Source organism: Hylobates moloch, unplaced genomic scaffold (genome assembly GCF_009828535.3).
Source record: "Hylobates moloch isolate HMO894 unplaced genomic scaffold, HMol_V3 SCAFFOLD_8, whole genome shotgun sequence".
Taxonomy (NCBI): Eukaryota; Metazoa; Chordata; class Mammalia; order Primates; family Hylobatidae; genus Hylobates; species Hylobates moloch.
In genome coordinates this window covers 111,713,576-111,726,345 of record NW_026652283.1, presented here as the reverse complement: position 1 = coordinate 111,726,345, position 12,770 = coordinate 111,713,576, and the positions used below count along the sequence as shown (strand labels likewise).

At 36.5% G+C, this 12,770-nt stretch overlaps 1 protein-coding gene across 1 annotated transcript in view; it reads left to right on the top strand.

Moving 5' to 3' along the window:
• LOC131384059 (nascent polypeptide-associated complex subunit alpha, muscle-specific form-like) overlaps positions 1-6,275 on the top strand; it is a 35,549-nt gene extending 29,274 nt beyond the window's left edge. Inside the window, exon 5 of the mRNA XM_058442816.1 lies at positions 4,424-6,275. Within this exon, the coding sequence (XP_058298799.1) occupies positions 4,424-4,447 (24 nt within the window). The 3' untranslated portion in view covers positions 4,448-6,275. The remainder of the gene's footprint in view (positions 1-4,423) is intronic.
• Positions 6,276-12,770: the final 6,495 nt, after the last annotated feature.

Genomic DNA, 12,770 nt, shown 5'->3' with positions numbered 1-12,770 from the left:
ACCTTGGCCTCCTCAGTAGCTGGGACTATAGTCATGTGCCATGGTGCCCAGCAGGTAGATATTATTATATTCATTTTATAAGTCATGAAGTTGAAACCCAGTCTAGTTATAAATATGCCCAGTGTCACGAAGCTAATAAATAACAGGATTAGGATTGAAATCCAGGTCAGTCTGACCTCTGAACCACCAAACATACTGCCTTCTTATAACTCTGCTCTTTGGAGTTCTGCATTTGATTTACTTTTGTGTTTCAACCCCAGATGTATAGTTCAAAAATAATATATAACTTTTAAAATAAAGAAAATTTTTAATGAAAAGAACCAGAATTAATTGTATAATCTGTTGTTAAAAAAATCTCTTGGCCAGGTGCAGTGGCTCACACCTGTAATCCTAACACTTCAGGAGGCTAAGGCAGCAGATTATGAGGTCAGGAAATCGAGACCATCCTGGCCAACATGGTGAAAACCCATCTCTACTAAAATACAAAAAATTAGCCGGGCATGGTGGTGCACACCTGTAGCCCCAGCTACTCAAGAGGCTGTGGCAGGGGAATCGCTTGAACCCGGGAGGCAGAGATTGCTGTGAGCCAAGATCACACCACTGCACTCTAGCCTGTTGAGTGAGCAAGACTCCGTCAAAAAAAAAAAGAAAAAGAAAAAGAAAACAAATGCAATGAAGAAACACAAGTCAGAAACACTTGAGCCAATTTACTTAAAAAACAGAAACATACAGAGGGTACCCCTGCCACCGCTATCATTAAACAGAGAATGTAGAAAGATTTAAATGTGTTTTACATATTACATGGTTGCATACTTAAAATGTCAGCAGAATCAAACAAAAAAATACTTACACACCACTAGAATACAGAATTTACCATATCAATAATAAATTCAATACCTAGCAATAAAATTAACTTGAAACAGATGTGTTTTTTAAAAATATTGATTGAAGGGACAGACAAAGATTTCCTGACAAAGATGCCAAAAGCAATTGCAACAAAAGCAAAAATTGACAAATGGTATATAATTAAACTAAAGCGCTTCTACACAGCAAAAGAAACTGTCATCAGAGTGAACAGACAACCTATGGAACGGGAGAAAAATTTTGCAATCTGTTCATCTGACGAAGGTCTAATATCCAGAGTCTACAAGGAATTTAAACAATTTACAAGAAAAAAATGAACAATCACCTTAAAAAGTGGGCAAAGGACATGAACAGACACTTCTCAGAAGACATATGCAGCCAACAAACATAAAAAACAGCTCAACACACTGATTATTAGAGAAATGCAAATCACAACCACAATGAGATACCATCTCACAACAGTCAGAATGGCTATTATTAAAAAGTCAAAAAACAATAGATGCTGGAGAGCATGTGGAGAAATAGGAACACTTTTACACTGTTGGTGGGAGTGTAAATTAGTTCAACCGTTGTGGAAGACAGTGTGGTGATTCCTCAAAGAATTAAAGGCAGAAATACCACTTGATTCAGCAATCCCATTATTGGGTACATACTCAAAGGAATAGAAATTATTCTCTTACAAAGATACATGCATGTGTAAAAATAAATAAAAAGATACGTGTATATTCATTGTGGCACTATTAATGATAGCAAAGACATAGAATCAACCTGGACACCTATCAACAATAGACTGGATAAAGAAAATGTATATATACACCATGGAGTACTATGCAGCCATAAAAAGGAATGAGATCATGTCCTTTGCAGGGACATGAATGGAGGTGGAAGCCATTATCCTCAGCAAACTAACACAGGAACAGAAAGCCAGTCACCGCATGTTCTCCCTTATAAGAGGGAGCTGAACCATGAGAACACATAGACACATAGACAGGAACAACACACACTGGGGCCTCTCGTAGAAGGTGGGATGGTGGGAGGGAGAATGTCAGGAAGAATAGCTAATGGATGCCTGGCTTAATACCTAGGAGATGGATTGATCTGGGCAGGTCTGTGTAGCAAACTACCGTGGCACACGTGTGCTTATATAACAAACCTGCACATCCTGCACAGGTATTCAGAACTTAAAAGTTGAAGAAAAATAAGTTGATTAAATTATAATAAAAAAAGCTAAACATACCTAAATAACTACGCTACATTCTTTTTTAGAGAGATTAAATAAGACATCAATTAAAAATGTTTAATATATAAATTTATTGCAGTTATAAATTCTTGTGAGAACTGATAGTGAAAAATAAATGGATGACATTATCAAAACATTTTCATTGTTAATAAGGGTGAACTCAGCAAACTTGGAAAACTGAACACACTGCAACAATGATCAAAATCATATGGTCTTGAGTTATCACAGTCTGAAAAAAGAATCCAACCTATAGGGCAGGGGAAAACCACATAATAAATTGTCTTCCAAATAGTTGGCTAACAGGCTGGAAAAAAAATCATGTTAGATACATAAATACACGGAAACAAACAGTATAATAAATTCCAGCTGTATCAAAAAGTAAAAGCACTTTTTTAAAAACGGAAGAGTAGTTTATCTATCTCATATGGGAAAAAGAACATGCATTTTTATTTTCTTTTTTGTGACAGTGTCTCGCTCTGTTGCCCAGGTTGGATTGCAGTGGTGTGATCATGGCTCACTGCACCCTCAATCTCCCAGGGTCAAGCAATCCTCCCATCTCAGCCTCCCACATAGCTGTGACTACAGGCATGCATCACTATGCCTGGCTAATTTTTTAATTGTTTGTGGAGACACAGTCTCACTATGTTGCCCAACCTGGAGAACATTCATTTCTAATCACTGCAGAAAACAAAGGTCGTTAACAGAAGCCGGGGGGATTAATTGAACATATTTAAATTTTTTAACTTTCATGCAACAAAATGTAAAATAAAAATGCTATAAAGAAAACTTTCTAGTATAGAATATATTATAAATATAACCTGATAATAGCTTTCTCCCAAAATATATGAAAAAATAAATGATTAGTAAGTCAATAACCACTTTCCACTTGATGAATGGACAGTTTGCAGTTAAGAATATTTAGACTACATCATTGTGTTTTTAAAAATCACAGTTTTATTAAAAAATCAACATAAAGGTTAATTAAACTTACATGAAGACTCCCTTACAGATGCATTAAACTGGAAGACATTTTTTATTTTTTATTTTTTATTATTTTTTTTGAGACGGAGTCTTGCTCTGTCACCCAGGCTGGAGTGCAATGATGCGATCTTGGCTCACTGCAACGTCTGCCTCCCAGGTTCAAGCAATTCTCCTGCCTCAGCCTCCCGAGTAGCTGGGATTACAGGCACCTGCCCCCACACCAGGCCTGTTTTTGTATTTTTAGTAGAGACGGGGTTTCACCATGTTGTCCAGACTGGTCTCAAACTCCTGATGTCAGGTGATCCACCCGCCTCAGCCTCTGAAAGTGCTAGGATTACAGGCTTGAGCCACCGCGCCCGGCCTGGAAGACATTTTTTAACTCGTAAAACCCAACCTGGACAAGTCTTTGGGAGGAAGGCAGGTGTATATTTTGTATGTTAATGGTAGAAATGTAAAATGGTTACATATTTCTGGAGGGTAATCTATAACATGCTCTTTGACCTATTACCCATCCCTTCCCCTGAGAAAGGAAAATGAACTTATAAAGCAATTTTCACTGCAGCCTACCTTACCTGTAGCGGGGAAAATTAGCTTCAGTTCAAATGCCCAATAGTATTAAAATGTTTAAGTAAACCATGGTGTATTACCATATACAAATTAAAATGACAAGTAAATGGAGGATGTAACACATAGATATGTTTATGTGAAACAAGATGAAGTAAATAACTTGAACACATGATCACTTTATACAATTAGATAGACATATATAAATGTAAGCCGGGTGCAGTGGCTCACACCTGTAATCCCAGCACTTTGGGAGGCCAAGGCAAGTGAATTGCTTGAGTCCAGTAGTTCCAGACCAGCCTGGGCAACATGGTGAAACTCTGTCTCTACAAAAAATACAAAAAAAAATAGCCAGGTGTGGTGGCACAAGCCTATAGTCCCAGCTACTTGGGAGGCTGAGGCAGGAGGATCGACTGAGGTTGAGGCTGCAGTGAGCCATGATCACACCACTGTACTCTAGTCTGGGCTACTGAGTAAGACCTAGACATTTATATTTCTTTTTCCAGGTATGTCATATATCTATATATATATGTATATATATGTATTTTTTTTACTGGTTTGTAATATATATTCATATATAAGAATATATATATAAATATATATGAATATATGCATATATATGATATATATGTCATATATATGTCACATATATGAATATATATATGACAGCATCAGTCTTAATAGCTTAGATGATTTCTATTTGCTAGTTGCTTTAAATGACTTCCAAATTCTGGTCCTTACATCGCATGTCTACGTCTCCATTCATTTCTCTAGTGTGAAAAAAAGGGAAAAAACTGAAAATCTCAAGAGGATTCCAGGAAATCAAAACAATGAATTATTGAATAAAGAATTTGAAAGAGAAAATAGATGCATATTGAAAAAAGAATTTTGTTCAGTGAGATAGATGTAATAATGAAGACATGTTGCTAACGGGGGAGGTTATGTATATATGAGGGGAGGGATATATTGGAAACCTCTGTATCTTCCTCTCAATCTTGCTGTGATCCTAAAACTGCTCTAAAAAATATTTTGAAAAGAAATAATAATGTAGTAAATATGTTCTGTTATTTAAAAAGAGAGACTTTTCATAGCCACCTCCCTCCCCCTCTACACACATAGAGTCATGTCCATCTTGATTCCCTTACTCGATAATTTGTACAGACACAACCGCTGGGCTCCAGTAATCCTAAAGTTTCTAGAAAATCAAGCACAGAAAAAGGTTAAAACCCTGAGGGAATAAAAGAATTCCTTTGCATCCATTGCATTTCTCAGGAAGTGAACTAAGAAATTCACTGCTTTTAAAGGAGGAAATTTTCTCAATGAAATTGATTCCAAACCTTCGTTAGGTCATCTGTTCCCAGACTTCTTAGCTGATGCCTGATCTGACTATTCCTTATCTATGGTACAGAAACCAAGGCGAATGATCTTTAAAAAACATATTACACTGTTGACATGTCTTCTATTTTGTACTCCACGTAAAAACGATAAACCAGAAAAAAGAAAGTGAAATTCAACCTTAGGCTCATGGATCCAGAGTGGATAATTATGAGTCTAGTATCTAAATGCATGTGATGAGGTTCAAGGACAATAATCATAAAGCAAAGAGTTAAAAGGTTTTATCATTAGAATAATTGTAATTCACTTGATCTCTCAAAGTAACAAAATACTTCAGTCTACTGTCCTAAGCCATTATTATGTCTTACACTCAGCATGTTGGTTTGTCTACCATTAAATATTTATTTTCTACAGTGTTTCTGGAAGGCAAACAAAGCAGCCAGCAGCCACTCTGCTACTTTATATTGATTCCTGAGTTGTCCTTAGGAAACACTTTCAGGAAGTTTAATAGGTCTGAAAGATACTTAGACCTGTGACTGGCAAATATACTTCCTTCTTTTTATTTCAATAAGAGAGTACTAGTACTTAGATCTTTCTTTATTGTTTAATCTAGTCAATGCTGTCATTGTTAATCAAGTTCTCAAATGACACTTGTTCTGAACCGTAACTGATCTATTCAGAAGAATATAAAAATAGTAAAGAGGGCAACTATGCATGCTTTTACTGGACACGATTTTAATTGCTTTAAAAGGAAGTTATGCAACCAATGAGGAATGGAGCTTTTGGAGTGGCCTGAAGCTAAAGGTTTCAGGTGTATTTTTGCTTTCTTTGAAGAAAGAACTAAATCGTTTTATTTAATAAAAAGGCAGTTTATCAAGAATTACTTAAAGCTGTTTTAAACCTGAGTTTGCAATTTATAGAATATGTTCAAGCAGCCTCAATGCCCTTTTAATTGGATGGTTTTCACAGATTTATCCAATTTGAGATTTATCCAATGAGAATTCCCTTTGGTTCAAGTATATATGTCTTCTCTTCCATAAAGCAGATTCAAATGGAAGAGTGCAATCTGTTATATCAGACATATCAGTTATACATTTGATGTGGTAAATTTATAAGAGAGGCCAGTTATTGTTATGAAAAAATACATTGAAATACATGATAGTCATTTACTGTTTTTATAGCTAATCTAAAAGTATTTACTAAAAATAAACTATTTCTTTTCATATGTACTTTACTTTTTACTTTAACTCTTCATATGTCCTCTAAATAAATTAAGAGAAGAAAAAAGTCACTTACATTTATCCACATATTTTCTATTTCAGGTGGCCCTCATTCATTCTTGTTGATCCAAGTTACCATCTGTTATTATTTTCTTTGTCACCTGAAGAATCTTCAGAACTATTTCTTCCTATACGTAGCATGTACAGATACTCTAAAAAGTCCATTATATGATGTATAAAACAAAGCATACAATGTAGTCTCTGCCGTAATTATTTGTAATTTATATAAAACCTTTTGTTATTTTTTATTTTTAATTGGTTATTTTATTTTATTTTATTTTATTTTATTTTATTTTATTTTATGTTTTTGAGATAGTCTTGCTCTGTTGCCCGGACTGGAGTGCAATAGCGTGGTCTTGGCTCCCTGCAACCTCTGCCTCCCATGTTCAAGTGATTCTCCTGTCTCAGTCTCTCAATTAGCTGGGATTACAGGCAGCAGCAACACACCTGGCTAATTTTTGTATTCTTAGTAGAAACGGGGTTTCACCCTATTGGCCAGGCTGGTCTTGAACTCCCGACCTCGGGTAATCCATCCGCCTTGGCCTCCCAAACTGTTGGGATTACAGATGTGAGCCACTGCACCCAGCCTAATTGGTTATTTTATTATTTAAACTCCACATATCAATTTTCTTACTATGGTGATATGAAATAGCAATTAACCTTGAAATATCATTTATTTTTCCCTATTACTACATTTCCCTTAAGAACTACAATAAATTATTTTACTGAAAAACATTGTCCTTAACGTACCATGAGCTAATCATCCAAGAATTGTGACTAAATTATCTAAATTATTTCTGTGTAAACACCTGACGTTCTAGGTAAGCCCTCCTTCTCATTCTCTGCTTCACACATGCCAATGATTAGAAGATCAGATTATCAGCCAGGCACGGTGGCTCATGCCTGTAATCCCAACACTTTGGGAGGCAGAGATGGGTGGATCACGAGGTCAGGAGTTCGAGACCAGCCTGGCCAACACAGTGAAACCCCGTCTCTACTGAAAATACAAAAAAAAATTAGCTGAGTGTGGTGGCAGGCACCTGTACTCCCAGCTACTCAGGAGGCTGACGCAGGAGAATCACTTGAACTTGCAGTGAGCTGAGATTGCGCCATTGCACTCCAGTCCAGGTCACACTGCGAGACTCTGTCTCAAAAAAAAAAAGATCAGATTAAGGAAAAAAATAGTCAAATGGAGTTCCACTTTTGGTAATGGTAGGGTAGCTAGCATCAAACTAGATCTCCTGCAGATCAAAATTATATATTGCAAAAAGTGTAAATAATGTCTATCTGAAGGCACTGGAGAGTGTCTAGAAGCATGCAGAAACAAGAAGGGAATCCTTTAAAGAAGGGAACTATATATGGTTTTTCAGTTGAGGATACTCCCCAGACCTTGTGGTAGAAAGAAGCTAGAACTGAAGCTAAAACCACAATTTTAATTGCTTGAAGAGTTAAAGGACAGAATTTGGAACTGCCAATATGGCTGGATTATGAGGGGTGAAATTTCAGAAAGACGGTAGCCACAGATATGGGAGCCTCTAAATCCGTGTGTAAACTCTTTACACACATTCCTGCAGACCTCTGAACTGTGTATGTGTGTAGGAGACTCCAAGGAACCCAAACAGGAGGCTGAAAAACTGAGTAGAGATTTCAGCTAACGCCCTGACAAGGGAGAAAAAATTTGGGGTTTGAGTCCAGCTAGGTAATTGCCTGCTAAAACAAAACTCAACACTCAGCCAAAAAAATAAGAAAATCAAGGGTATGTAAAATGTACGTACCTTGATTGCATATGGTACATCAAGTGCACCATATGCAATCAAAACTTACTAGACATGCATGCAAAGAAACAGCATATCTCTTGACCCACAGTCAAGAAAAATTCAATCAGTAGAAATCTATCCCAATATGTCTCAGATGTTGGAATTAACAGAAAAGATCTTTTTAAAACTGTTTTAAATATATTTAAGATCTTAAAAGATAATATCAGCAGAAAAATAGAAAGAACCAAAGTAAATTCCAGAATGAAAAAATATAATAATTAAGTCTTTAAAATCGGCTTAACAGCAGATTGGAAACAGTAAAAGAAAAGATTAGTGAATTAAAAAAAAAAGATCAACAGAAATCATCTAATCTGAAAAACAGAGAAGAAAAAGAAATTGAGAAAGTTCTTTTGAATTGAGTAAAGAATCTATGGAGAAATATCAAACATATGAACACAGATATACTTAGAGTCCCAAAAAGAGAGGAGGTAGAAAACGGTGTAGAAAAATATTTGAAAAATCAGCCAGGTGTGGTGACCCATGCCTGTAATCCCAGCACTTTGGGAGGCCGAGGTGGGTGGATTACCTGAGGTCAGGAGTTCAAGACCAGCCTGGCCAAGATGGCAAAACCCCATCTCTACTAAAAATACAAAAATTAACCGGGCATGGTGGCATACACCTGTAATCCCAGCTGCTCAGGAGGCTGAGGCAAGAGAATCACTTGAACCCGGGAGACAGAGGTTGCAGTGAACCAAGACCATGCCACTGCACTCCAGCTGGGGTGACAAAATAAGACTGTGTCTCAAAAAAAAACACAAAAACAAAAATAGAAAGAAAAAGGCCAGGCGCGGTGGCTCAGACTTGTAATCCCAGCACTTTGGGAGGCCTAGGCAGGCAGATCACGAGGTCAGGAGATCGAGACCACGATGAAACCCCGTCTCTACTAAAAATACAAAAAATTAGCCGGGCATGGTGGCGGGCGCCTGTAGTCCCAGCTACTCGGAGAGGCTGAGGCAGGAGAATGGCGTGAACCCGGGAGGCGGAGCTTGCAGTGAGCCGAGATCGCGCCGCTGCACTCCAGCCTGGGTGACAGAGCAAGACTCCATCTCAAAAAAAAAAAAATAGAAAGAAAAATATTTGAAACATTGTGGCCAAAAATTTCCCAAAATTTGGTGAAAATATAATTGTACAGATCTAGGAAGTTCAACAAACATAAGCAGAAAGAAAAATACCGAAAACTATGCCTAGATACATCATAGTAAAATAATTTTTTAAAAAAGATAAACAGAAAATCTTGAAAATGTCTGTAGATAAACTACACATGAGAAAAAGGGGACTGATTTATCAAATTTTGACAAGTCAAGAGAAATAATAGATTCCAGGAGACAATGGAATTACATCTCTCAGGTGCTGAAAGAAAAGCCTGTCCACCCAATTCCACATCCAATGAAAATGTCCTTCAAAAATGAAAGAGAAGGGCCGGTCGCAGTGGCTCACGCCTGTAACCCCAGCACTTTGGGAGTCTGAGGCCAGCGGATCATGAGGTCAGGAGATTGAGACCATGGTGAAACCCCATCTCTCTACTAAAAATACACAAAAAATTAGCCGGGCGCAGTGGCTGGTGCCTGTAGTCCCAGCTACTCGGCAGGCTGAGGCAGGAGAATGGCGTGAACCTGGGAGGTGGAGCTTGCAGTGATCTGAGATCGCGCCACTGCACTCCAGCCCGGGCAATAGAGCGAGACTCTGTCTCAAAAAAAAAAAAAAAAAGAAAGAGAAGTAAACACACTCTGAACAACAGTGAAAGAATGAGTCACCAGCCAACATGCACTACAAGAAATGCTATAGAAGATTCTTAAGGTGACAAAGGAAATAATAGCAGATGGTAACTTGGATCTACAAGAATGAATAAAGATCACCAGAAATGGTAAATATATAGATATATATAAATGGGTACATTTTTTCTTCTCTTATTTAAAGGACATACGAAGGGTTAAAGTAAAAATTATCACACTGTATTGTAAAGTTTACAAAATAAGCAGATGCAATATATATGATAAAATAGTACAAAAAATGGGCAAATAAAATTATGCAGTTGCAAGACATATTTTACATGTAGTGATGTAATATTAACTTTAAGCAGATTGTACTAAAATTAAGGATGCATACTGCAATCTCTAGAATCACCACTAAAAACTAATGTAAAGAAGTAGAACTAAAAATTCAGGGGCCAGGTATGGTGGCTTATATCTCTTAGCTCAGCAGTTTGGGAGGCCAAGGTGGAAGGATCACTGGAGGTCAAGAGTTCAACAAAAAAGCCTAGGCAACAAAGCAAGACTCCATCTCTACAAAAATTAAAAATTAAAAAAAAATAGTTGGGTGCAGTGGCATGTACCTGTAGTCTTAGTTGCTTAGGAGGCTAAGACAGGAGGATCACTTGAGCCCAGGACTTCAAAGCTACAGTGAGCTATTGCTGCACCACTACACTCCAGCCTGGGCTGGGTGACAGAGTGAGACTCTAAAGAAAAAAAAATCAATAGAGAATTGATATGAAATACTAAAATATTGTATTAACATGAAAGCACAAAAAGAGGAGCAGAGAAACAAATATCAGACTGGACAAATAAGAAACAAATAACAAAATGATAGCCCTAAATCCAAAAGTATTTATAATTATATTATATGTAAGTTAAAACATGGAGATTGTCAGAATGAATTTAAAAAAGCAAGAATCAAGGATATGCTGTCTACAAGAGATGCACTTTAATTATAAAACACAAATAGTTTGAAAGTTTGAAAGTAAATGAATAGAAAGGATATGCCATGTAAACAGAAACCATAAAAAAGCTGGAAAGGCTTTTTTTAATAATTAAAAAAATACACTTTAAGAGAAAGAGTTTTACCAGAAATAAAGACATTGTATAATAATACAAAAGGGTCATTAATCAGGGAGACACTATCATGAAAGTATTTGTACCTAATAATAGACCATCAAAATATAATAAACCCAAACTGACAGAACTAAAGGGAGAAATAGACAAGTTCACAATTTTGAGTGAGACTGTTAACATAGCCATCTCTGTAAACAATAAGGTAACAAAAAATCAGTAAGGACTTAGAATTTCTGAGAAACATTATCAAACAACTTGGCCTAATTGACGTGTATAGAGCACTATACCTAACAACTTCAGGATATTATATTCGCGTATAGAACATTCATCAAGATAGAACTTACGTTAGGACATGAAATAAGTCTCAGTAAATTTCAAAAGGTTGAAGTCTTACAGAATATATTCTTGGATTATAATTAGATTATAACTAAATATCTAAAAGAATTTCCAAATAGTTAGAAATTAAACAGTATGCTTTTAAATGTGTTGAAGAAGAAATCCTAAGAAAAAACAGGAAAAAATGGAACTGAATGATCACAAAAGTACATTCCTTCCAAAAATCTAAATTCCCAAATAGAAGTTTGTGAGACTCATCTAAAGCATGGTTTAGAAGAAAATTTAGAGCTTTAAATGGCTATATTAAATAAGATAAAACTTTCAAATCATGATCTTTCTACTTAAAAAGCTAGAAAAAAGAGGAGAAATGAAATCTGTAGTAAGTAAAAGCGATGAAAATAAATAAGACTAAAAACCAAGAACATAGAAAGCAGACACAATAGAGAAACTTAACAAAGTCACAGTTGATTTTTTGCAAAGATAAATAAAATGAGTATATCCTGGTGAGACTGAAAAAATGGAGAAGTGGGACAAGAGACCACAAGAGAAAGAACGCACATTACCTATGTGAGGAATAAGAGGTAATAGGAGAATATTATAATAGACTTTATGTCAATAAATGTGACAACTTAGGCGAAATGAAAAATTACTCAGAAGACCACTTACCACACTTGATACAAGATGAAATAGAAAATTTGAATAACTACATCTATTACATAAGCTCTTTCAGAAAACAGGAAAAATAAATATGTCTCAACTCATTTTACAAGGCCATCAAAATACTGTTATCTGACTTTGTCAGCATAACTCTAACAAAGACATGAACAAAGGAAATTAGAGACCAATGTTCCTAATACAAGCACAATAACCGTTAACAAAATATTAACCAACTTATCCAATAATATGTTAAAAAGATATGATATCATGACCAAGTGGGGTTTCTTCCAGGAACGCAAATTGGTCACCATTTGAAAATTAGTGTAATTCACCATATTAACAGAATAAAGAAAAAAAACACATGATGATTTCAATAGATGCACTTGTCATAAAAACTCTCAACAAACTAGGAATAAAAGGAAACTTCCAGGCCGGGCATGGTGGATCACGCCTGTAATCCCAGCACTCTGGGAGGCTGGGGCTGGCGGATCACCTGAGGTAGGGAGTTTGAGACCAGCCTGACCAACATGGAGAAATCCTGTCTCTACTAAAAATAAAAAATTAGCCAGGCATGGTGGCATATGCCTGTAATCCCAGCTACACGGGAGGCTGAGGCAGGGGAATTGCTTGAACCCAGGAGGTGGAGGTTGCAGTGAGCAGAGATCGCACCATTGCACTCCAGCCTGGGCAACAAGAGCGAAAATCTGTCTCAAAAAAAAAAAAACAGAAACTTCCTCAACCTGATATAGAGCATCAGTCAATATCACACTTGATGGTTAAAGAGGTAACTGCTCTTACATGATTGGAAACCAGGCAAAGATGCCTCTTCTCCTTTAACTTCTATTCTATAAACTTCTGAACCAGTTTG